General features: G+C 34.9%; 1 protein-coding gene across 4 annotated transcripts; it reads right to left on the reverse strand.

Annotated features, from left to right (window-relative positions):
- Window positions 1-4,729: 4,729 nt before the first annotated feature.
- On the reverse strand, window positions 4,730-26,391 carry impdh2 (IMP (inosine 5'-monophosphate) dehydrogenase 2). 4 transcript variants are annotated; one of them, XM_056463540.1, is made up of 16 exons: window positions 26,032-26,391; window positions 24,808-24,856; window positions 23,925-24,026; window positions 22,260-22,334; window positions 21,784-21,990; window positions 21,622-21,709; window positions 20,232-20,291; window positions 19,558-19,757; window positions 19,384-19,474; window positions 19,212-19,307; window positions 16,389-16,460; window positions 9,122-9,265; window positions 7,575-7,719; window positions 7,158-7,301; window positions 6,793-6,876; window positions 4,730-5,074 (listed from the first exon to the last, which is right to left on the reverse strand). In XM_056463540.1, the coding sequence occupies exons 1-16, from the start codon at window positions 26,127-26,129 to the stop codon at window positions 5,053-5,055; spliced, it is 1,677 nt and encodes a 558-aa protein (XP_056319515.1). In that variant the 5' UTR covers window positions 26,130-26,391; the 3' UTR covers window positions 4,730-5,052. The 4 variants fall into 4 exon arrangements, with proteins under 4 accessions (XP_056319515.1, XP_056319516.1, XP_056319517.1 ...); XM_056463541.1 differs by lacking the exon at window positions 20,232-20,291 and having other exon boundaries at window positions 26,032-26,390; XM_056463542.1 differs by lacking the exon at window positions 16,389-16,460 and having other exon boundaries at window positions 26,032-26,390.
- Between the last annotated feature and the right edge of the window lie 106 nt (window positions 26,392-26,497).

Below are 26,497 nucleotides of genomic sequence, written 5' to 3' on the forward strand. Positions count from 1 at the left end.
ACAGTTAAAAATGTCATATTTTTCTGGCTGCACTAATAAACACACGATTTTATTTATTGTAAATCACTTTTTCTTTTTAAGAGGAAAAGAGTTTTTTCACTAATATTACTACAAATGTTATTTAATGTTATTGTCACTATTCACATTCATTTTTATGGAAAACATATTGGACATTCTTCAATTTGTTTCTCAATTTCTGATCTGAAAAATATCAGGATGAATGAAAGATAATAACATTTTGAATTGTGAGTAACAAATTATTACTTAAAAATACAAAAAAGCGTGCTCAAATTTGTTAGATTTGTTCAAATGATTATAACCAAGTTTTCCTCAAGTTAGTCACAGGCTGAAATATGTTGCCAGGATAAACAGGTTTTAACAACTGACTCCTGACAGGAAAACACATATATTTCCATATCAAACTACTCATACTGTAAATGGTTTCATAAGCGAGATCTGGTCACACTTCATATTTGAGTGCTGGTTGTTTAGCTTTTATTTGAGTTCTTCCGCTTTGTTTGGTGCAGGTAACAGTTGCCTTTAGGAGCTGAACTTGAGCCAGAATGCATGTCACATGTTGTGTTTTACAGTAAGATTTGGAACTGGTCCCAGATCAGCTACAACACTGGGACACATATTTATGATATATCAGAGTAAAATCTACAAAACCAAATAATCCTGCTCCCAACCTGTCAGCTATTAAAAACACAAACCTGTCATTCTTCTCCATAACACCAGAAAACTCTAGAAAACTCTTTAGGAGTTTGGATGACAAAGGCCCCACAAGTAAAATAAGTAAAACCCACAAGTGATGTTAAGACAAATGCTCTTGATTTATTGAAGAATTTCAGAGACAATATTGAAACATCTAATCAAACATTTCAGTCAGAAATTCAGTAGTTTTTCTAAAGTTTGTAAAATTCAGAAGACTTGTGATTGTCAGGAAGTGATGCCAATCTTGGCTGACACGAAGTTCCCGGTGGCGAAACATATTTCTGGCGATCCGGGAGAAAACGTGTCATTCCAGATCAGCATCAGTAACACAGATACACACATGGTTTACACAACTACACATTCTCTGAGTAACGTATTCACAATTTTAAGCAGCTCATACCTCACTCTTTACACTTACTTTCAAAACCAAGTGCAATTCTTATAATATCTGAATGAGCTCCTGCAAGAAAGGAGGGGCACGGAATCCACAGACAGCTGTCAATCAATCAACCAAACAGCTGCATTATGGGTTCCGTTACCATCCAGACTGCTTTGGACATTTTATGCTGAATAAACACGTCCAGCAACACACCACTCAACACTACTTCACAAAAAATATACACATTTATTCAAAAGAAAAGAAAATTAAGTGGTATTCAAAGAGTCTTTTCCACAAACAAGTTTGGCGCCTTTGCAAAAGAATTATGCTTGTTTATTTATCTGGCTTCATCTGTAGACTTGTGTCTTGAAAAACCTGTTCCCTATCAGGGAAGAGTGGGCAGAGTGAGGGAGGGAGAGACAGGGTGAAGGGGGGTTATGCAAGTTAAAAGAAGACAAGATGAAAAGAGAGATTGAACAGGACATTAACTGCAGAAAGTTAAACGAAAGGAGGAACTAGCTGATTTCATTTTAGAAACGACAACCTATCAAAAATATTCAGAGTTGATGTGATCTCATCTCACTGTCTTTCCTTGTTGCAGCTGAAGATTTCCTCATATTTTTACAAACTGACTAAAAGAAATGAAACAATTAGAAATCTTCACGAGTTTTTTTCATATTTCACAGCATTTCAACTTGCAAAAAAGAAGACAGATCAGCAAAATGAAAGAAAGAAGTGGAGAAAGGTGAAGAGAAATGAAAGAAAACCTTTCCTCTCAGTGATGAGCAACCAGAGATAAGGATATGTTGAACACGACGGATAAAATAGACAGATATGAAAGAGATGAGATGAATATTTTTACTTTACCTGCTTCTGTCATTCCTCCTCTTCTTCTGCTCTCTCTCTCTCTCTCTCTCTCTCACTCTCTCTCCGCTGTCTGGCTTGTGTGAGTTTGTCAAAGAGCGTTTGCGTATTTATGCCTCCTGACTTCCTCCTCAGAAATCTGAGGAACATTTTCACTTTCACTTCTTCACTAGACTGCCCACAACCTCCCCCTCCAAACATCTCAATGTCTTTCCCTTCTCTTTTCTCTTCTCATAACTCCTGTCATCTCTGCCTTTTGATTTGACATATTTATCTGTTAATTACCTCAGGTGATTATAGCTGGCTTACTCAGTTCATTGTCGGTGCTTTTTTTATTGTTAATATTTATGTATTAACAATATATGTAAATAAATTAAATGAATTGTTATAGCATTTATATGCTGCAACACTGATGAGTTGAAATGCTTTATTCAATGCTGTAAGTCGCTTTGGATAAAAGCATCTGCTATGAATAAATACAGTGCTCAGCATAATACACCCCTTACAAATCTTTAATTAATTAATTAATTAATTAAAATTAATATTTTCTGTAGGAAGCTTTACAATATTTTATATGTGCATATACATTAGATTACCAGTAGTGTAAAGTAACAAATTACAAATACTCAAATTACTCTGCGTATTTTTCTTTAGGAATTGTAATTTGCTAAGTAGTTTTAAAAATGTGTACTTTTACTTTCCCATGAGTACAATTTATGTGCAGTATCGGTACTTTTACTCCACCACTTTCCTTCAACCTGCAGTCACTATTTATTTTTTGTCTATGGTGATTGGCTAAAGTAGAAAAATCAGTTCTGTGATTCCTGTCTATTCAAATCGCACATAGAAAATAAATCGCATCATACTGAACAACCTCAAGACATGGGTGCTTTATAAGTAAAACTTGTTATAGACTGCATGTCACTGATGTGAAAATGAAGGATATCAACTGTATGATGACTGAAATCAAACAGCCTTAATCACTAAATGGAATGAATGAAGAATGGAAGGAAAGGCCGAATGATGGAAGGACTGAATAAGGAATGGAAGGGAAGACCGAATGAAGGACGGAACTAATGAAGGAAGGAAGGACCAGATGAATGAAGGATGCAAGGAAGGACTGAACAAACTAAGGAAGGAAGAAAGGAAGGAACGAATGAATAAACAAAGGACCTGATGAAGGAAGGAACAAAAATATGAGTGAACAAAGGAAAGAACAATTAAATGAAGGAACGAACAAACTAACGAAGGAAAGAGAACAAACAATCAATGCAAAGAAGGAACGAACAAATATAGGAAGATCACTAAATGCACTACAGAATGTTACGTTTACACATCTCTGCACAAACTGCATGTAAATGCATCAACTTTTCACAGTATAATACCTAATAACTACTCACTACTCTTGAGTACTTTTAAAAGGGCTACTTTTTACTCATACTTTGAGTAATATTTACAAATGATACTTTTACTGTACTGTACTACATTTTTGGGCAAATAATGGTGCTTTTTTACTTGAGTATGATTTTTCAGTACTCTTTCCACCACTGTAGATTAGTCAGTACCATAGTCAAATCTGGAGCTAATCTAACAAAATAACTTGTGATAACAGTTCAAAACTAGTACACCCAAATTTATATGTTAGGGAAAAATATTAAATACAAAATTTTAAACAAGCAAAATTCAAGAGAAACAAAAAAGTATAAAATTTTGTTGAAATTGTGAAGTTTGCATTTTATTTATAAAATATTTAGCATGAATTGAATTGTATTATCTTTCTATTTCTAAACGTTTGGTGATTAAAATACTATTTTAATAAATATATCCGTTTAATAAATCTGTTTTGTTCAAATAAATGTCCTATATTCACTGAGAAATGGATAAAAATATTCATTTTCAAAATAGGTTGTACTCATTTACGCTGGGCACTGTCTGTAAATAATTATTTTAGATGTATATGAAAGTCAGATATTTGCAAAAACAAATATGCATTTATTATATTTATAAATCTTTTTTTTTGCAAATAAACTCAATTAAAAAACAAGAAAATGAACGATAAAATTAGTTTACCAACTTTTGATATTCATTTTTACTGCTTGACACAGGAAAAAGTTCTAGTTTTCCCAGACTGCAGGAAAGACAATACTGCAGAACACACCTTAATGTACATCTGTCAATCATTTCAATTCTGCTGTGTATTAAAGCGTTAAGAGATCTGGGCCCAGCTGGGCTGAGCTCACTAACTGGCCGATATCATATTTCATTCACGAGGAGCCACCTGGAGCTCCTAGCCCAACCTGTCCAGGTGCAGGTCCATTAGTGAGCTTGTGTGAATGCTTGCTTGGAAAGTCCGGTAGTTTTGAAGGTGAAGGCTGGTTCCCTTGAGACGCGCTTGCAAAATGAGGAATAGCGTACCAATGTCAAAGTCTAACAGCCGCTTACCCACACACCCACACATTCAGGATTTGAAAATCTATTTATTATGAAAAAAACACACACAATCAAAAAAACATGTTGTGAATTACATGACACTGGCACATTTTTGTGAAGGTGCTGCAAATGCACACACACACACACACACACCTGACTTTAACAGTCACTTCTCTTTTTTTTATAACAAACTTGACACAAATCCCATTAAAATACAATACTTCCTGTTTCACACACTCAGTCATCCTGTATTTTCTCTTCTCTGGAGTGAAAATTGTCAGTTTATTGCTTATTAATGATGCATATGTAGTGTGAAGTTTATTAAACAAGACAACACAAGTATCAGTGGCCAAAAAATATATATATTTCCCAACAAAAGCGGTCAAATGATATTTCTTTGACATGTAGGGCATCTGATACAAACAGCAGACGGCATGATCTTCCAATAAACGTACACGTTCACATATATTGGCATATGCTGACGGACATTCACACATGGTTTCTCTCTGTGCAAAGAGGAAAGGCGGCTGGGAAAACGAGAAAGAGGAAGCTGAGGTTCTCTGTGCGTTCGGGTGGCTGTATGTGCAGAAGCACGTGTGGTAGAGTCCATTACTTGGGCTTTATGTGCATTTGCCTGTGCATGACTGGCATCTGGAGTGTCTTTTTTAAAACAGGCGCTTCTCATAGCTAAAAGGACAAAACATGGGGTCAATTAAAATCAAATGTAAAACAAAACATACATCTCAAAAGACTGAAATTGGTAAGATGTTTTTAATGTTTTAGAAAATAACACAACAGTAATAATAATAAACACAAAAATAACTTTATTCTTCTCCTCAGTGTCAGTATAGGCTATGCATTCATGAGAGTGCTGTGCTATTTATGCATGTTGCAGTGCTAAGGTATTAGCTCGGATGTGCCGGCGCTTTGTTTTAAACGGAGGAAGTCACACATGGGCATCACGGGGTACACATCAGGGCACAGTACATGTGAACGCATACCTTAAACTGACAATGAAAAGAAGATACTGTTGAATAAAGTTGTTCATTTTGTTTTATGTGCACAAAAGTATTCTTGTAACTTTGTATTCCGATTGAATCACTGAAGGCATCTGGTCTGTTTTTACCATGTTTTTTTCGTATTTTTCTGGATGAGTCAGGACAACTGCTGTAAATGGAGGATGAGGGAGCTATCTTCATTTATTTTCCAAAGATGAATGTCTCAGGAGGGTGGAATGAGAATGAGAATGTTTTTTTCTGAAATATCCCTTTAATTTATTCTTTCTGATCTGAAAAACGTTACAATTAGTGAAATATAACTGAATATTTGAGCTTTTGTGAGGTAAAAAAGCACTAAAGCTCCATAAGAGATCTAAAAAATAGTTAGACTTTTAAGTCTTTATCCCACTGAGTAAAAATTGTATTCATTTTTTTCTTACTGATCTCAAACTGAAGCCACACTATATGAACAATAACTTCAGACAATGCTTATTTACATTAAATTAAGTGAATCGATTCTGTAAATTCAATTCAAGTTTATTTGTATAGTGTTTTTTTTAACAATAATGTTCCAAAGCAGTGGTGCTCATTACTTTTCAATCAAAATCAGTAAAAATTATGGTACAGGATGAGTTTAGCTCGCCAAATTTACATAAATCTTCGACCGTTAGCAGTGTGACGCTAGCAACTTTTCTCCCCACAATGTCGACGAAACGTTCTGCACCATCAAAGGCACCTGCAGTAGCACCCAAAAGGCAGAGAAAGATGCTAACCATCGCACAAAAAGTAGAACTTTTGGACTCGCCAAATGAAGGTAGAAGTAACACGGCTGTAGGACGCCATTACGGAATAAATAAATGAAGATCAAGTGGTTTTGAGACACTTTGAGAGTGTTTAAACAAGAGAGAAAAGAGTGAAAATAGTAACGCCTGCCTGAGAAACGCGTATAATGTGTGTAGTGAGGGGTTTTACAGCCTTAAAACATCTATAATAATTGTAAAAAAATAAAGCGGACTACTTCACGGGTTTCACTTATTGTGGGTTTTTTTAAAAACGTAACTCCCGCGAATAACGAGGGACCACTGCATACTGAAGCAGTAACCTAACTAAACATATGCTATAAATAGCTGACTATACACAAAACCTAAGACAGATTATGCAATTACCTTACATACAGAAATACTATACAATATTGTGCAAAAGAGGTATGTGGCACAGACCAGACCCTAAAAATGAATCTAATATGATAAATTGATTTGCAGCTGTCATGCAAGTGAACAGACAGTTTTGTTAAGTGTACAATATAATGTAAATGCAGATATCTGATATAGGTCACTTTTAAAAGTAGTAAGAAATTGTCATCAACTCCTGCAGTGTAAATGTGGCCTAAGTGTATGACTGAATTACCTGTGTAGGCTGTGCACTCCACCCTCCATCTGAGCAGACATTGTCCTCTTTTCAAACCTCAGTTCACCAGAATACATCATTGCCCTGAGATGGATGGATAGAAAAATGATAAATGATCACTTGTCGCATGCAAACACTGGAGTATATTTGGGTTTTTGCCTGTTTTGGCAATGCATTTTTGGGTTAAAAGTGCGGTGTTTAATTTCTGTTCCACGCACAGCATCAAACAAATCTGCAAAAATGTTTGACTGAAAACAACCACTTTTCAGTTTTGTTTGGTGTCACCAGAGCCACAGAAATAACACACCGCACCTTTAAATGCATGTAATGGCAGGTATGCGAGTTAGTAGTGCATCTGCATGTACCTCAGCTGTGTGAGGCTCTTTGCACCGATGTCTTGGCAGGAATGCTGAATGCCAACCAGGAGATATGGAACAAACTTATGGATGGAGCCCTTATCCTGAACTGCCCCTGAAACCCCCTGTGCGACTTTGATCTTATCACTCTCACTGAAAAGAAAGAGAGGAGACAGAAGGAATGAGAGAATGAACACGCTAAATTTACACTTGACAAAGACGTTTGTTGAACTATAGTTGTATAAACACATGAAAGTTTCATTATCATCATGCATTAGTCTATATGAGCAGCTGTGAAACTGTAGTTAGCATGTAGTAAAGCTGTTATAAAAACAACATGGAACTAATTAAGGAGTAACCTGTTGCAGGGACTGTGCAATAAGCGAGCAGTATTGCATTTGGGAAAGGTTTTGTTTTGTGTGGCACCTGAAGTATCTTGTCTGTGAGCCCAGGTTTTTGTCCATGGCGTCCAGTGAGCCCATCCCTCTGTATTTCTTCAGACGGATGCCATCCGAAAAGAAATATTCACCAGGAGCTTCAGAAGTGGCAGCGAGCAATGACCCCATCATTACTGAGAGACAGAGAATACACAAGCATGAGAGATTTAATCTTCAACGAATACATCCTAAAAATATATAAATATTAATAAATAAAATAAATAAATAAATGATTATTATTATTATGCAGTTTTTTAACTAAACTATATATTAAAATTAGTAATAGAAGCTAAAAAGCTGGCTTAAAAATGTAAATGCAGCTTTTATTATTTCTATACATTACAATATGTCCTGCTTAATATTTATTTTCTGAGCCTAAAATAATGATAATCGTACATTTGGTACCTGCAATATGTTTTCAGAATAAGCATTGCTTCTGTTACTAATTTAATATCAGTGTTGCCAGAATTAGCTGACTTTTTCCAGCCCAAAACCGGTCTAAAACCCTTTAAAACACAAAAAAAACACCCAAAATATTAGATTAATATTTTAATTAGGTTTAATTCATTTAAATTGAAATTAACCTAGTTACTTTAATCGTCATAATTTCTTAACCATACAGCAACCAACACCAGCAGTCACAGAACCACAATAAAACTGGATCACATCGAAACACTTCCCCCCCTTCACCCAAACACTGTACTTACTGTTGTGTGGATCACACTACCTAATAGAGTATGTTTTACCTTCGAAATGGGGTAAAAATTCATCCTATTTTGACGTTGTAAATTTTTAAAAATATAATTAGGTGCTGCTTGTCAATCAGACAATGCTTTTATGTTTGTTCTTGCAGTCAATTGCAGAAAAACATTATCGATAAAAGTGTCATGATAAATGTGTAGATGTGTGACCGTGCACGCGAGGGTTGTTAGATTTATCCAGGGAGATTGACAACTTCACCTCCTCTTGCAGGTGGGCCCATGCAGTTTGCACTATGCACTGGTCACTACTAACTGAATGGAGTAGGAGCATGCTGTTATGCTTTTTAAATAAGTTGCATACAAAATTTACATTTCAAAACCGCCCAAATTTTGTCAACCCGCATTTCAGTACTTGCGCCAATGCCATTTTTTACCCGCTCAATCAAATTCAAAACCACTCAATCTGGCAACACTGTTTGAGACGCCAAAACGCTACATCTCATATTTGATCCACATACTACACCATAATAATATTATAATTTAAAATATTACTGAAATAACCCATACTATTATTATAAACAATCAAATCTGGTTACACTTTATTTTATTTTTGTTAATGTGTTATTACACATTTCAGTTCTTGCGTAATATTTATTACAAACATGCATGTACAATAGGGTTATAGTTATTGCAATAGTAATTATACATCATTTCATATCATATCATAACAAGAGCACTTGGAAATAAAGTGTCAATCCATAATTCTATTAAAGAGACATCTTTTTAAGAATCTACTGCAGTGATTATTATAAAGTACATCTGAGCCCTCTCTCACCTGTAGATGCTCCAAGGGCCAGTGCTTTGGCAATATGTCCAACTGTCTGAATTCCCCCATCTGCGATGACGGGCACACCAAACCGCCGAGCATATTCTGATACCTTATACACGGCCGTCGCCTGTGGCCTCCCACACGCCAGCACTGTAGGAACAACCAGAAAGAGAAACTTGGTAACAAATTTCCATGATCAGCAAATTACATTTGCACAAATATTAAGAGCATAGAAGAGAACAATCTTATGCATACATTAATGACTCTCTTCTAACTGCTGTTTATACAGTCAGGCATCCATAGTCTCACTCTTACACACACACATACAGACATGTGAACACCAGGGTTGTAAATTAACAGAGGATCAAGGCAAAAATGCCAGCAAAATTAACATAAATGTCTCACCATTTCAAGAAATTGGCAAAAAATGAACCCATGCATTTAAAAAAACATTACTGCTGTCACAATTAGATGTGCTAATATTCAATAATACAATATATTACGATGATATAATAGTAGGGACTTCAAAATACAGCAAATATTATTTCTTTATTATTTATTTAATTATTTATTATTTATTACGCTTTAGATTGCCTTTTGAGAATATTCAGATGGCTGTATTCAATATGGTGGTTCACGACAGCACCAAATGCTTGAAAACACAATAATAGGCGATTTATTTTGAAACATAAATAATTTCCATGTTGATCTGGCCTATGACATGCATGAGGTATTAATTCCTCTGACCATTTATAGGCCTGTTGTTTGTCAAGTACAATAAAGCTCCATTTGTATACATTAGTTAATTAGACTTAACTCATGATGAACATACAAATACATTTATTAACCTTAGGTGATTTTAATTTCTAGGTTAACTCATTAAATTAAAAAGTTAGTTTTATTAAATGGAGCTAATACGTATTAAATCTAGTTTCTTTTAACTAACATTAATATTCTAATTGAAAAAAAAAAATTATATTTTTTTATATATAAAAAAAAATATATATAAATAACATTCCTCAATGTTTATTTAATGTATTAAACTAAAATTTGCTACTTAGACCTTACTGCATATGTTACATTATGTTGCTCTCTATGATCATTTGTAAATACATTTGAACATTTGTTTACAATGAATATGTAAGATATTTGTATATATATTACCGATAACGTCATTTTCATAATAATGCAGAATATTGTGATAATAGCTTGAAATTTTATGTTATAATAGCTTGAAAACTTGATACTGACATAAGCCTGGTCATACTGACATAAATCAAAAATAAAACTAAAGAGTGTCAATTCTAATAGCCAGTCATCTATATGTTTTATCATCATTGTCTTGTTATATAACGTAAACTTCACGTACAATTTTACACAGTTTGTTATTACAGATAATAGTTTAAAGTATAAATCAGTTCGAGGCACTCGAAAACGTGGAAAAAATATTAAAAAGCCTTTATTCACATGGCTAATACTAGGTTTTTAAATATTTTTTTCCCTATTTTTCGAGTGCCTTGTGCTGACTTTTGCTGTATATTCTGATGAATCCCTTACTCAAAGAGCACCAACACATTATTTAAGCTGCCCCGGAGTACTTTTTGTTTGATTTTGAATAGTTAAAAGTATTTAGATAATAGATGTGTTTGACATCACACAGATGTGATTAATACGGTTATTAAAAAAAAAAGCTCAAATAATAGTAAAAAAACATCAAGCAAATCAATCTCAGGAGCAAACACTGGTTCTTACGCAAGTCATTTTCTGACCCTGGTGGACACATGACTATCAGTGTTTTCTTTACTCATGCAGCCATGTGACTAAATTCAGTGATAATCAACCAATCAGTAAATGTTTTAGAGACAGCGTTACAACGATTTATAATGGGCCCAAACCAATGAATGAACAGAAATCTGAATCAAACATCATCTTTGAACTTTGCAGAAGTTCAAAGACAAAGTGTTAGCGTTACATGAAATATGAGAATTTAGAAAAAGTGGTCATTTTAAGTGTTTCTATCAATCGTGAAATGAAAGAGGGGTGTCAGTCAGCAAAGCCCTGGCAAGCCTCAACAAACAAGAGCATCAGAGAAAACGAAAAACACACAAAAAAGGAAAAATTCTATTAAAAAAAAAGTTTATATATATATATATCTATTATATTATATCTATATAATCTATATCTATATTACAATCTTTTTTGCTCCACTCCTGTCTATATGTGTGACCTCATCCTGAAGTAACAATTGATTGACCAGCAGTGGTGAGCAAATGCAAAGACACAACAACAAAAGCTCATACTATTCATTCCGATATCTATTGACTAAGAAGGGTCCAAAAGAGCCCAAAATGCAAATGCTAGTTTTGAAACTTCTGATTAACACAAACTATTTCATTATATTAACTAGCATTACATTAAAGGAAGCTGCATATGAGATGCATGCTCTCCTACCACCATCATCATAATCATCGTGAACTGATGTCCTATTTTTAGAGACGTTATGAGAACAGACATGAAATGGAGGGCAACAGCACTGAAATGACAAGTCAGCTTTTGACCCCCTTTCTGTCATCTGTAAAGTCACAACATCTACACTCTGTATACGGCGCAAAAAAGTGTGACTGAAATTCACACAATCTATAGTGAACGCAAAGAGCTTTTTTGCAGTGCTGATGACTGTGAAACCCCCACCTATTTGTGCTGTGGAGCAAATGAAGAGCACTTGTTAACGGCAGCTCTGCATGTTTTTAGACATGTAACCAGATTCACCCAACAAATTTATATTTACAATATTTAGGTGCCTTTTTCTATATTAGAACGTCTCAGTTTTTTAGATGAAATAAAGATCCTCATTCATAAAAAGTTCTAATAAAATACAAGTCAACATCTAATTACTTTGAGAGTCAAAGAAACACTAAATAAATGTCTGTGGTGATGCATTGAGATCTTATAAAGTGAAATGATTGGTCTGATTTACACTACCGGTTTGGGGTGAGGTTTTTTTTTCATGTTTTTTTTTTGTTTTGTTTTTTTAAGAAAATGATTCTGTTCATCAAGGTGGCATTAATTATATGTAAAAAGAATGTTAAATAATTTTATAATTCTAAAAAATTTAAATAACTGCTTTCTAACTGTATGTAGTTTCAAATTAAATTATTACTCACCCACCCCACCCCCCCCCCTCATTTCTTTACTGACAAGATCAATAATATTAGAAAGGCAATCAGCTCATCCAATCAGCCAAGTTGTGTCTAAGTCAGACTAGCTCAACCACAACTTAAGAAATCAGACATTATGTCCGATTTCATGGCAATTAATAGCAAAATCTTAGAAGAGATCGTGCAAATTATGAAAACATCAACCTGCAGTCTTGACACGCTCCCCACATCGTTCTTTAAAACGGTGTTTACCTGTTTAGAAATGGATCTTCTAAAAGTGGTAAATGCTTCACTTCTCTCAGGGATTTTTCCTAACTCACTTAAAACTGCAGTTGTTAAACCCCTCTTGAAGAAGAGCAACCTGGATAACACCATATTGAGCAATTACAGGCCCATCTCAAATCTCCCTTTTATTGGCAAAATCATTGAAAAAGTTGTTTTTAACCAGGTTAACAAGTACTTAAACTTTAAGGGGTGTTTGGACAATTTTCAATCTGGTTTCAGACCACATCACAGTACAGAGAGCGCCCTTATAAAGATAATCAATGACATCCGCCTAAATACAGATTCAGGCAAACTAACAGTGCTGGTACTGCTCGATCTCAGTGCCGCATTTGACACTGTCGATCACAGCATACTTCTGGATAGGCTGGAAAACTGGGTTGGGCTGTCTGGGACGGTCCTCAAATGGTTCAGATCTTACCTTGAAGGAAGAGGTTACTATGTCAGTATAGGTGACCATAGGTCGAGGTGGACACCCATGACATGTGGAGTCCCACAAGGCTCGATTCTGGCACCACTCCTGTTCAACCTTTATATGCTCCCTCTGAGCCAAATGATGAGAAAAAACCAAATCTCCTACCACAGCTATGCTGATGACACTCAGATCTACCTAGCCTTACTGCCTAATGACTACAGCCCCATTGACACCCTCTGCCAATGCATTGATGAAATTAACAATTGGATGTGCCAAAACTTTCTTCAGTTAAACAAAGAGAAAACTGAAGTGATTGCGTTTGGGAACAGAGATGAGGTTCTCAAGGTGAATGCGTACCTTGGCTCTAAGGGTCAAACAACAAAAAATAAGGTCAAGAATCTTGGTGTGACTCTGGAGTCAGATCTGAGTTTTAATAGTCATATCAAAGCAGTTAGTAAATCAGCATACTATCATCTCAAAAACATTGCAAGAATTAGATGCTTTGTTTCCAGTGAAGACTTAGAGAAACTTGTTCATGCTTTTATCAGCAGCAGGGTGGATTACTGTAATGGCCTCCTCACTGGCCTTCCCAAAAAGACAGTCAGACAGTTGCAGCTCATCCAGAACGCTGCGGCCAGAATTCTGACCAGAACCAGGAAATCAGAGCACATCACACCTGTCCTCAGGTCTTTACACTGGCTCCCAGTTACATTCAGAATAGATTTTAAAGTATTATTACTGGTCTATAAATCACTAAATGGCCTAGGACCTCAATACATTACAGATATGCTCACTGAATACAAACCTAACAGATCACTCAGATCTTTAGGATCAAATAAACTAGAAATTCCAAGAGTTTAGTCAAAGCAGGGTGAATCGGCTTTCAGCTACTATGCCCCTCGCTGCTGGAATCAGCTTCCAGAAATGATCAGATGTGCTCCAACATTAGGCACGTTCAAATCAAGACAGAAAACACATCTGTTTAGCTGTGCCTTTACTGAATGAGCACTGTGCTACGTCCGACAGATCGAACTACTATGTTTTTCTCTTCTTTTTAATTCTTTTATAACACATTTTATCAGCTTTTATTTTATTTTATTTTTATTTTTACCATTTCTATTATTTGTTTTTATTTCTCTTATACTTGTTTCTTTTATTCCTGTTTATGTAAAGCACTTTGAATTGCCACTGTGTATGAAATGTGCTATATAAATAAACTTGCCTTGCCTATTACTCCAGTCATTACTGCTTTTACTAATATTACCATTAATGACAATATTATTATTATTATTATTATTAATAATAATAATATTAGAGTGATATCTGAAGGATCATGTGACTCTGAAAACTAAAATAATGAAGCTGAAAATTCCTCTTTAAAATATCTGGAATAAATGATTAAATTAGATTATAAACTACTTTTGAACAGTTATTTTATAGTGCAATAACGTTTCACAATTTTACCATTTGTACTGTATTTTTTATTAAATAAATGCAGCCTTGGTGAGCAGGAGAAGCTTATTTTAAAACATTTAAAAATTGCACTGACCCCAAACTGTTGACCGGTAGTGTATATGTCTGGCTGAACTCTCCCTTTAAGTCATACTTCCAGCATTTACACATGGCATATCAAAAAGTGACTTACAAAAAACTAACTATTTTTTCTCAGAGCTAATATCTGTGCCAATGACTTAATCAGCTGACATAAAATTATTTTGATTATATATTGATTATAAAATTATACCAATACAAAAAATGACCAAATGTTAATTATGATTTATTTTTTAACTGCATATGAGCAATTCCATGCAAATGTCTATTTTTTTTTAAATAAAAATGACATTTCCACCAAAATAGCAAAACCCTTTATAATTTTCTTGTGTAGCCTTATGTTTTAAGGTACTGTAAAAATGTCCCTGTCAATATTTTCAAACAACTACATTTGATTAACCAAAGTCACACAAGTGGCAATTTCACATCTGTCACATCCATAACGAAACTTGTTCCTCATAAATGGAAAAATTTTCAATAAAATAATATCAATCATATTTGCTCTATAGTGAGCCAAATCTTATGCTTTTGATGAGCATCGCTTCTTTTGGACTGTGCAGTTTAATTCACAGAATTTCTACAAAGTATGTTGTGTACTGTAAACTCGCAAACTTTTTTGGACACATGATCCATAACGCATATTTATTTTCCTCATTTAAAAGATTAAAAAAAATGTTAACAGATTGATATTTGTCTGATCCCATAACTTTGTGGTTAGTTGTTTTGAAGAATTTAAACACAGGGTTTCTGCAGTTTTCACCAAGTTAAATTTAAAACTTTTAAAAACATTTTTAAGAAAATTATAATTGAAATTTTAGACTCAAAGGGCTAAAGGCTAAGGACCTTTTCAAATGGCCCGGATGGAAAAGATTTTTATTTGCCCTATCAAAAAAATATATTTTTTAATCCATTTATTAATACAATAATAAATTAATAATAAAAAAATATATATTTTAAATACTACTCAGCAAAATATTTTAAATATTGTTTAAAAACAAGCAAGCTCTACTTGTATTAATACAGTTTTTTTCCCCAACATAAACTTTCTCTAAAACAAACAAAAAAAAATGAACAAATGTTTTAAAAACTACAACAAACTAAATCTATACACAACAATCTGTCCATGGAACACTTTTAAACAAATAAGCAATATAAATCAAACCATTATGATAAATAGCTAAAAATGACCTTTTTAAATAAAAAGTCAAACTTTTAATTGAGATTGGCATTGTTGGTGATTGTATGGGCTTGGTCAGATTGGGTAGCAATACATGAACAAAGGAAAATTTAGACCTAAAAATGATTTATGACCTACAACACAATATTTTGGTAAATTTAACACTATTAAGGCCTAAAAATTTGATTTTGGGATTTAAGACATTAAGACACTTTTAAGACCCTGCGGAAACCCTGAAACAGATGTTTCAATACAATTTTCACATATACTTTGTATGTAAAGGTTAGGTTTTTACTGCAAATGTCACATCCATAATGCTGGAATTGCTCATATGTGACTTATTTACTTAAAATGTCACTTGCTTTGATATTTTATGATGCACTGACATTTTATAAATGCTTTAAGTGTGACTTTCCAAATCAAGATACTTTTCCTGGCCACTCCACGAACTAGTAATGTTAGTGAGGGATTCTGGGTAACAGACTTAGATAAGAGGAAGTGCCAAACGCCATTACTGACAGGTTAGTCAGACAATGACAAGCATCCAAAACCCCAAAAACCAGCAACTACTTCTAATGATGCAGAGCCATTAACCAATCAATGCAGCAGGCTGTGGGAGGAGGGGTCAGGCAGAGTGAGAAAGTGAGCCAATGGGATCTCTGTATGGGGATCAGCGGGGAAGGGACTTACTGGAGTATCCCGTAACAGTAGTTGGGGTTTTGGGGCTGTGGAGCTTTATACCAGGAGGAATACTGAGAGGTGCTAGAGAGACACAGTTACAAAGTGGGAGATTGAGACGGAGAAAATTGAGAGAGCACAGGGTAGCTCTGTCCTAAAACCTTGAGGGCCGTTGAGACGTCTACGCAGACGGACACCTTCTAGCATCTAAATAACTTTTGTGAAATCATGAACTGTAATCAACTCTCATCAGGGATTAATTTGGAATCCACCATAAATACTCAACCAGTAACTGAATTCAATTGTTTAATGTTAAGGGCATGCCGCCTTATTGTGTAACTACACACAAACCAAATGGCAGTTTGAAGGTGTTTTCCAGCTCAAGTAAAATGTCCAAAAAGCTTATGAACAGAATTCCCAACAAACTTCATTTTGGCCCAATTATGTTCAAAATTATGTCAAACTGGTTTGTTTCTCAGTTTTGCTTGAAGTACACTACCGGTCAAACATTTGGGGTAAGTAGGATTTTTAAATGTTTTAAAATAAGCTTCTCCTGTTTACCAAAGCTGCATTTATTTCATCACAAATACAGCACAAATGATAAAACTGTGAAATGTTATTACACTATAAAATAACTATTCTAAAGACATTTACAATGTAATTTAATAATTTATTCCAGTGATTTAAAAACATAATCAGCTTTATTAGTCCAGTCTTCAGTCACATGATCCTTCAGAAATTACTCTAATATTATTATTATTAAAGGTAATAGTAATAAAAGCAATAATGACAGGAGTAGTAATTTCATCTGAAACTACATACAATGAAAAAACAATTATTTAAAATTTCAATATATATTTAATTTATCTGATCCCAAACTTTTGACGGGAAGTGTATATATGCAGCAAATGCCCTTAAAAAAACTCATAGATGAATCTCTAACATTACACAAGATAATACACTCAAATAACCCTGAATATTTTTATTAACAATATGAAAAAATCTGTTTGAGATCATTTTATAAACAATAAAGATAATTACAATTTAAAATCAAAGTAAACTAATTTATAATAAATATTTCCTGTAGTGTCAGCACATTCAAGGACACATGCAATGCTGTCTTATAAATAACTACACTATTGTTTAAAGTGTGTGGCTGGTAAGACCTTTTAAAATGTCTAAAAGCAAAAAACTAAAATAAATCAAAAGCAGGAATATTGTGAAATATTAATACAACTGCAAAATTCTTTAATTTAAACACTTCAAAGTTCCTTTATGAATGTGACAAATAAGCTGAGCTTTCAGTAGCCATTAATTGAGTCTGCAGTGTCTTTGGGGAATTCAGACGAGCGTTTATTTAGAGAAGAAATCTCTTGTAATATTACTAATACTTTTGATGTGAATTTTGACCAATTTGATGCATCCCTGCTAAACAAAAGTATTATTATTATTTTTTTTTTACATAAATGAAAAAGCCATAATTATACAGACTAAGGGGCTGATCACACCGAACGCACTTTTTGCCTTGAGGCGCCTTTTTTGAATGGTTTGCTAATTGAATGGCCAAGGGTGGTTTGCACGCTGCTTGTTCACCCTGTGCACCTCGTGTTTTAACTGCCTGTTGCGCCTTGTGTTTTTGCAGTTGAGTCAACTCAGCAGAAAAAGCGTGTTACGTCAGTCACATCTTTTTCTTTCACCAATCAAATGAAAGCAGAGGCAGGGTATCCCTTGAGGTGACTACAGTGTTTGTGCTTTCAAGACAACTAGGGTATATTTTAAAGATGGAGGAGACACTAGTGGTCGCTGTTTTAAGCTATCCAGAGCTGTATGACTTTACAAATGGTCACCTTGAAATTATAAGGCTCTATCTGCGTTCTGAATGATTTTGAGATATTGAGCTTCAAAGTTTTTGCATTCCATATAGCAAACAGTATGTGTGTAACATTTGTTTTTTAAATAAAAAGTCTTAAAATGTAAACAACTTATAAAAAAAAACATCCCATAATTTAAATAAGTTATCGTTTAGTAAGAATGTCAATAACTCTATTTTGACAAAAACATCAGATAGAACCTTATAATTCTAAGGCGACGAAATATTGAATATCACAATGTTACTAAATATTACAATTATAACAACACCAACAGCAACACTCACGCAAAATACACAGCGGATTCAGTCATTGCCTGGTGATATAAAAACACACTGCGCTTCTTTTTTCTTGTCAACCGAAAAGGCAGTGTGGTGTGCCTCGCTTTTTCAAAACGGAAAAGCATGTTTAATGTGATCGGTCCCTAAGCCTTCCTTTTGAAACTCCTTGCAAGGTTTTGGAACAGAGCTTTTAAAAAGGGGTCGAACGCAAGTAGCAAAGACAGATAGTTGTAATGAAGTATGCAAATATGCCACAAAGACATTGAAAAATGTAGAGAAAAAATGATCAAAAGATAAGACTGAAAGAAAAGAGCAAGGAAAATATCTCATTACTAAAGAGACAGAGAACGAGATTGATAAAAAAAAACTACACAAAAATTAAATAGACAGACAGACAGACATTTATATAGACACATATTTCCACAGGATTTGGAATAGTACTCAAAATTCTCCACAGATTCTAAAACCCCACAAAAAGGATGGAAGACATTAAATAGGGCTTTACAAATTGTCTGCTAAATGGGATATTTGGGAAATTACAGATTATTTGGACTGCTCTAATAAATATTAAGAGGACCAGAGCAAGCACTGGACATCAGGTGCTCTCTCTGGAGGAAGTAGATTAAGGGACACAGCCTGTGATTGGCTGAAGAGCAGGCAGCAGAACATGTGGTTGGTGGACTGACCTTCTTGTGTGATGCAGATGGAGCCGCTGCCCATTCCTACTCTCAGAGCATCTGCACCGGCATCAATAAGATTCTTTGCCTGCGCTGCAGTCACCACTGAAACACAGACAACTCAGTATGTTAAATGTGCATTAGTAGATGTTAAATTAAATAAAATGTGTTGAATACTAACCGTTGCCTCCGATGACCTGTACATTGGGATATTTCTCTTTTATGTACTTGATCATATTTATCTGAAAGATGGAATTGCCTTGGGAAGAGTCCTAAAGTGGGGCGGGAGGAAAAAATAAGTAAATTCAAGCTATGGTTATTCATTGATGTGCATTGACGTCAAAACAGGCCTTACAAGGACGACCACATCTACACCAGCCTGTGCCAGCAGGTCCAGTCTGTATTTGTCATCATTGTGTGTTCCGATGGCAGCACCACAAAGAAGCTGTTTACGGGAATCTTTAGAGGCCAGAGGAAAATCTCTGTTCTTCTTCAGGTCCGTCCGTGCGATGATGGCCACCAGACAGCCCTCCTCGTTTACTATAGGAAGCTTACCTGTAGAAATCAAACACTGAGAGTGAGAATTTCACATCGGAGTATATTAGCTGACAATTATCTTGCAGTGTTCTCACTTCCTTAAAGGGATTGTTCATGCAAAAAAATGGAACTTCCTCACCGTTTACACTCAAGTGGTTCTAAACTTTACTGAATTTCTTTATGTTTTACTTCATAGAACACATAGTGAAGAATTTTGGGGAAAAAAGCATCTATTTACATCCATAGCAGGAAATAAAAAAAAAATAGCTGAAGTCAATGGCTGTTTTTTTTAACAGTCGAATTTCTGAAAGTAACTCAAAGAGATTTGAAAAAAATTGAGGATGAGGATGAGATTTTTGGATTAACTATCCCTTTAATGGATGCTTGCTTGTCCATTTTTGGTTTTAGGACTTGGTTTTCAAAGCACCAACACAAATTTATACATGTTTCTGTAATGCAATGCACACGCTTGAAGAATGATTTTGAGGGAACCTGAAAATGGAGTAATGACTGCTGAAAACTCAGTTTTACCACCACAGGAATAAATTTCATCTAGAAAAACATCACAATAGACTGTTAGTGATAACCGTTGTTTCACAATATTACTGATTTGACCAAATATGTGACCCTGGACCACAAATAGATTATTATTTTTTTTTCAGAATGTAACACAAAATCAGAGATGCATCAGAAATAGTCCATAAGAATACAGACGGGTACTGAAAAGATTAGGGAGAAAAAGAAAAGACATTTGTACAGTGTTATTTTAAAACAATATATAACTGTGTTGAAAGTATATAAAAAAAATAAAAATAAAAAAGAATAATTAAAAGAAAAGGGGGTGGGTGGGAAAGATCTCATACTTATCATGTATACAATGTGGCAGTTTACTAAATCTATGTTGTATGTTTAAAGTTAGTTATGTGTAATTCTTAGAATTGGGTTCCATCTTGCTTTAAATATATTCATCTGGAGTCTAAGACAATAAGTTATTCGTTCCATTTCATCATATTCTCTAATTGTTTAACTCATATTTTATGATACTAAGAGTTATACATCACCTGAAAGCTGAATGAGTATGCTTTCTATTGATGTATACTTTGATGTAAAATATTTGGCCTGAAGTACAACTAGGTGAATGTTTCAAAAAAATTCGAAATATTTAGAAAATAAGTTGTTTACACTGTAAAAAAATTAATGACAAAAAGTCAAGACAACAAATACTTTTATATTTTTTATAAAAATATTTTAAAATATATTTATTTTAAAAAATGTATTTAAAAATTTGTATTTTTATACTTATTTCAATACATTAATCTCGTTTCAACAAAAAAAGTATAAGGTTTAACTTAATATATTTAGTCAGTTTGATTGATGTAAGTTTACATGACTAGAAAGGTTCATTTGACTCAACTAAAGATGTCTAGTGTAGCAATGCACATTCCTAATAAACATATTCGATTTGACATTTCCAGCAGGAAATGTACAAAATATATCTATGGATCACGATCTACTTAACAATTTTTGGCATAAAAAAAATGAAATTAATAATTTTGACCCACAAAATGTATTTTTGTCTACTGCTAAAAATATACCCATGCAACATAAGGCCATAAGTTTAGTGGTCCAGGCAAGGGTGTCACATATACACAGCCTTCTTGGTCATAAGAGACACTGCAACAATTCTGTTTACAGCTATCTATTTTACAGCCTGCCACTGCTGAGAAGTGCTGCTTGAAACACCGCTATATAGGTTAATGAACAGTTGAAATTATGTGAATCATGTGAAGAGGTTCAAGGATTAAACCAAAACATTACTCAGCCATGAGCATATGAAGAAAAGAAGGAAGACGCTCTCATTAATGCTTAAAGCCTACCCCACCTTTCTTGCTCCTCTGAAGGATTTCATTGGCCTCTTTCAGTGTCACTCCTGCTGGAGCTACAACCAGATCCTCCCTCTTAGTCATGACCTGAGTAAGAGAAAGATGAATTGAGCCGAGTTCAATAAAACCTGCTTTTGCTCTCTGCATTAAGCCTCACCCACCTCACTGAGGGGCAGGTCATGCTCCGACTCTTTGAGGAAATCGATATCGCGAGATGAAATGATGCCGACCAGCCGTCCACCCATCTGTCCATTGTCTGTAATCGGGATCCCACAGAATCCATGTCGAGCCTTAGCCTGAAAGACGTCTCTTACCCGTTCATTAGGACTCATCACCACTGGATCCGTGATGAAACCCTGCTCGTATCTCTAGGCAGGATGAATCAGTAGTGGAGGGAAAGAGAAAAGGGAAAAGGAAGAGTATAAAAGAAGGATTCACTGACAGGCATTTCTACTTGGGAGGCACTTTGGCACATATCACAGAGTGAGGTGTGGATTTCTCATTAAGAAGGACATTGTTGCTACTGTAAAGGGCAGAGGTGTAAAGAAAAATACATTACAAATGAGTAAAGGTAAAAAAACTGGTAAACAAACACACAAAAAAAAGCTCAAAAATATAGTGGTGCAAAGAAACTCACTTTGACTTTGCGGACTTCATTAGCCTGGAACTCTGGAGTGCAGTTATGGTGAATGAAGCCAATCCCACCGGTAAGCTGTTGTAATCACAGTAGAATTTAGAAAAAAAAAATGCTACGAATATCAAAAGTTCAATCTTTATAAATGAAGGTTTGAAGTAATTGTTGCAGAATTTATCTATATTATATTCATCTATTCATGACAGGCATGAACCAGTCCAGGTAAAGCAGAAACAAAAGGAAAAAAAAACTCTAAAACATTCAATTTACTAAAAAATTGAGGTATCATTTTTATTTTGTTATTAATGCACATCTTTAAAGACTTCATAAAACACCCATGTGGCTGAACTTCCTATTGAAATGGGTTTAGAGATGAGATATCAAAGTCTGTACTGATTTTTTTTAATTGTCAAAAGCATAATCGACTATTAGTTAGGGGTGTAACGGACCACGGTTGAACCCACAGTTCGGAACGCACGTGACCCATGGATTAATAACTTGTAGGTTAATCCAAAAATTTTAACAATTGCTAAGAGATCGCCTCCCGTTTCATTCAAATCACATGTATAAAAGCATTTTGGCTTCCCTGTAAAATATGATGATGACGAAAAAAAGTTGTGGTGGGACCTACCTAAATGCTTTCTTTGGTTATTAATTAAAGGTGTTTTCTGTAACTGTTAGCTTAGTCTGCATTAATGTATTCGGTTTAAAGCTGCACAATTAAACATTAAAAGATCCTGATCTCGATTCAAACCCAAGATGAATAATAAATGATAATAAATTTAATAATAAATTTGCATGTTTATTAATCCTTCAAAGCGCTGCATTCAAATCTGCGATTGATCGAGAGAGATTCAGTTTTTACACTTTTTCAGTTACACACAATTAAATTACACAGAAGTACTGGGAGAACAGTTTATAGCTCAGATATAAACACTGATGTTTATGGTAAAGATTAAAATGACTGTTTAATGGAACTTGACGCTCGTGAATGTTGTAGCAATTACATTGTATAACCAATGGGTGGCGACAAACCACCATCAAAATTATGTCACTGAATAGGTTTTCAAAAATGATTTATGAGTGAATTGATGAATCGTTAATTGAAAATAAATATATGTTGTACAAGACGTGAAATTTCTATATTTAGCATCATCAGCAACAATAGCAAAGTCTATTTTTCATATTTTTTTCTTTTTTCAGCTGATTCTTTCTTAAATTTTAATTTTTATTAAAATTACAAGCTCTAAGTTCTGTAGAATGGTTTTTGCAGTAATATTTTTGTATAAATGGAAAGCAAATGACATTTGTCTCCCCCTTTTTGCTGATTCGCAAAATGGTCCGATCCATGACTCAAAAACTAGTGTGATCCGAACCGTGAGATTTGTGATCTGTTACACCACTACTATTAGTTATAATCACCACTGAATGGCAAGTGGTTTGAGAAGATGTGACATGAAATTCTCATTCCTGAAAGAATTTTATTGTAAAATTTATGTGAAAGAAAGTTTTATATGTTTATGCAAGAATGTTTTTTTTATTTTTCCCTATTTATTTTAATTTGACTGATTTACATCTGAGGTATAAATGTTTGCAAATGAACTCCTCAGGTTGTTCTGTAATGGTGTGTGACACTAAAAGCACTTTACATATCAGTCATTGTCTTACCGCCATAGCAATGGCCATGCCAGACTCTGTGACTGTATCCATAGGCGACGAGATCAGTGGGGTTTTCATTGTGATCTGTTTGGTCAGGGCTGATGTCAGGTCCTACGGAAAAAAGCATTAATAAAACTGTTATTCACTAGTTGCTTTTTTGCACCAGTAACTTTGAATGAATTCCCACTAAGCCAGAAAATGCTAGATAGTTCAAAGTGACTATCAAAGCACAAAGACTGTATTGTAAATACTTAAATGATGTAAAAATCACAGTAGGCATGGGAAGATAACCGGTTTCAAGGTTTACCATGGTTTGGAAAAGTCAAGGTTCTAAAACCACTAAAACTATCTGCTATACCGTTCCTAAGGTATATGTAAGGTTTTTATGTGTTTTTTTATGTGTTGTAAAGAAATCTGTGTTTTTGGAACTAGTGAAGCTAGCAGAAGTCAATGATTTATTTTAATTATTTAGCCTGACATGTTTACTGCTCCAAAGTATTTTTAATCTTTCCTAAAATAAAATATAGTGTTCAGGTTGTTGCTTTTTACTCAGACATTTAAAAAGAATTTATTTTAGAGCAGTAGTAATCAGAATGCCGTGATATTTTTATCCAAGGTTATCAGAAACTTATGCCTAAATCACAGTACTATTTTGCTATGCGAGTAGCTCATGGTAGGTTTTTTTTTCAGTCTCTCAGAGCAGCTCAGTTTGCCACAAATGATAAATCAACACAAAATGTATTTCTGCAACCGCTGTAAGTTCTAGTCACTTAAAACCTTTAAAATGCAAAGTCAAAAAAAATCTTTCCAGGTTTGTAAGGAAAATCATTTTGATTGATTGTCTATATTCTCAAGGTAAACATGCTGTTTTCCATCCAATAATTTTACTTACCACCTGGTCAGCTGTGAAGTCAATGTACCCAGGCAAAATCAGGAAATCACTGAAAGAAAAAATAAATGTGTGAACACATGAGTGTTGATGATTCATAATTTAAACTGGCTGCAATTTATTTCCAAGCACATGCAAGTCACTAATAGAGGGATTTATAACTGAAACGTCATAAGAAGTGGGAATTCACACTTGTCACTTTGACAGCTCTGAATCTGACTCCAATTCTGGTCAATCAGAAACCTCTGGAAAAAGCTCTCTGCCAATAGTATGAGTTTGGGGGCGGGACCAACAGTTTGACTGACCAATGGCAGAGATTTTGAGAAATGTCATTAATTACTTATCAACTTTAAGATAACATTAACTTTGCAAATTGTACGTTTATGTCTGCAAATTTCAGCTATTGCTTTTCTGAATTCAATATTGATTTATTGAGCTGCTGATTTGAGAAATGACTGATTTACTGACAGCTCTCTTATCTCGTCCATTGACACACACACAACTCTGATGATGTTCCAGAGACTCTCTTATCTCTGTCAAATATTACGCGGTTCACATGTGCGTCAAACAGCGCCTTGTTTTAATGATAAACCCTCCTTGAGTACATCTAGAACCTTATGTTCAATATAAACACAGAGTCTCTTCGCCTACAGCTCTTCGTGGTGCCAGTAAACAGAAAGACGCTTCTGGAAAAGCGTGCACCTGCCGCGGATAGGCTTCCACTCGCTTTACATATATGTAGAAAACAAAAACAAAATACTCCACAAAGCTCTGACTATTTATAGCACATTTGGCAGGCCGGGTTTGTGGGAGACAGATTAGTTCTGGTCCACTAGAAGCGAGTGGGGCTGTCAGTGGTACAAGAATAGACTGTGGCGACTCTACCTTTCTTAACTTGGCATAAAAGCATGGCAGCAGATGATGTCACTGCTGCTGAGTCAATACAAGATGTCCTTCCGACCCGACTTAACCTTGGTCAATTCTCACGGCAAAGTTGGCAGCACGTTCAACTAATTAGTGAAACCGAATTGCGTAATGGCTGAAAGACATTGGGTTGTCACCCATATAATAACCATGCTGGACGCCAAACCAGATAAATGCGGACCAACAACGACACCTACATGCGGTTCGATACATATTAGCGGTGTAGGGGAACATCTGCAGTGCTGACTGGCATTATAAGCAGAATAAAATCTTATTATTGCACAAGATGTCAGGGTTCTTTACTTGTAGGTAAGGCCGTCTCCAGAGTTGAAGAGCTGCTGTCCTGTAAGTCCGTCGTCGGGCACGTAACCTGTTTGTCCGCTGATTAAATAGTCCGCCATAGTTAATACAAAGTCCAAATTGTCACTGAATCTGTTTTCAGGAGTGTCTGTGCAGCCCGGTAAGCGCTGTTCTCCTCCGAGCTTCAGTCTTCACTGCACTTAATGACAGTAAACGCCGCAAAACTGTCAACTTTCTATTTAGAGTCAGGTGTTTATCTGGTTTGAGTCAACAATCCCTGGTGTGCTCTTGTTTTTGGGACCGATGCTGGCCCGAGGTGTCCACAAGCACCACACGTGTGTGTCTGTGGAACCGTCTGCTCTTCCGCACATATAAATAAGGTGTCTTCCAACGTCACATCCGGGCTGTTGATGGGGCGGTACTTAAACTCCTAAAAGTTTATTTTAATATCTCTGCATATTCAAGGCTG

This window comes from Danio aesculapii, chromosome 8, assembly GCF_903798145.1.
Source record: "Danio aesculapii chromosome 8, fDanAes4.1, whole genome shotgun sequence".
NCBI lineage: Eukaryota > Metazoa > Chordata > Actinopteri > Cypriniformes > Danionidae > Danio > Danio aesculapii.

Bases quoted from the DNA above. Each gene is read 5' to 3' on its own strand.
- impdh2 (XM_056463540.1), bottom strand. From the start codon at position 26,129: ATGGCGGACTATTTAATCAGCGGACAAACAGGTTACGTGCCCGACGAC. The intron at 19,758-20,231 runs GTTCCCTCAAAA...TGATTTCTACAG, and splicing joins AGTCATTACTCCATTTTCAG to GTAAGCTTCCTATAGTAAAC. The intron at 19,308-19,383 runs GTTAGTATTCAA...TCTGTGTTTCAG, and splicing joins ACAGGTCATCGGAGGCAACG to TGGTGACTGCAGCGCAGGCA.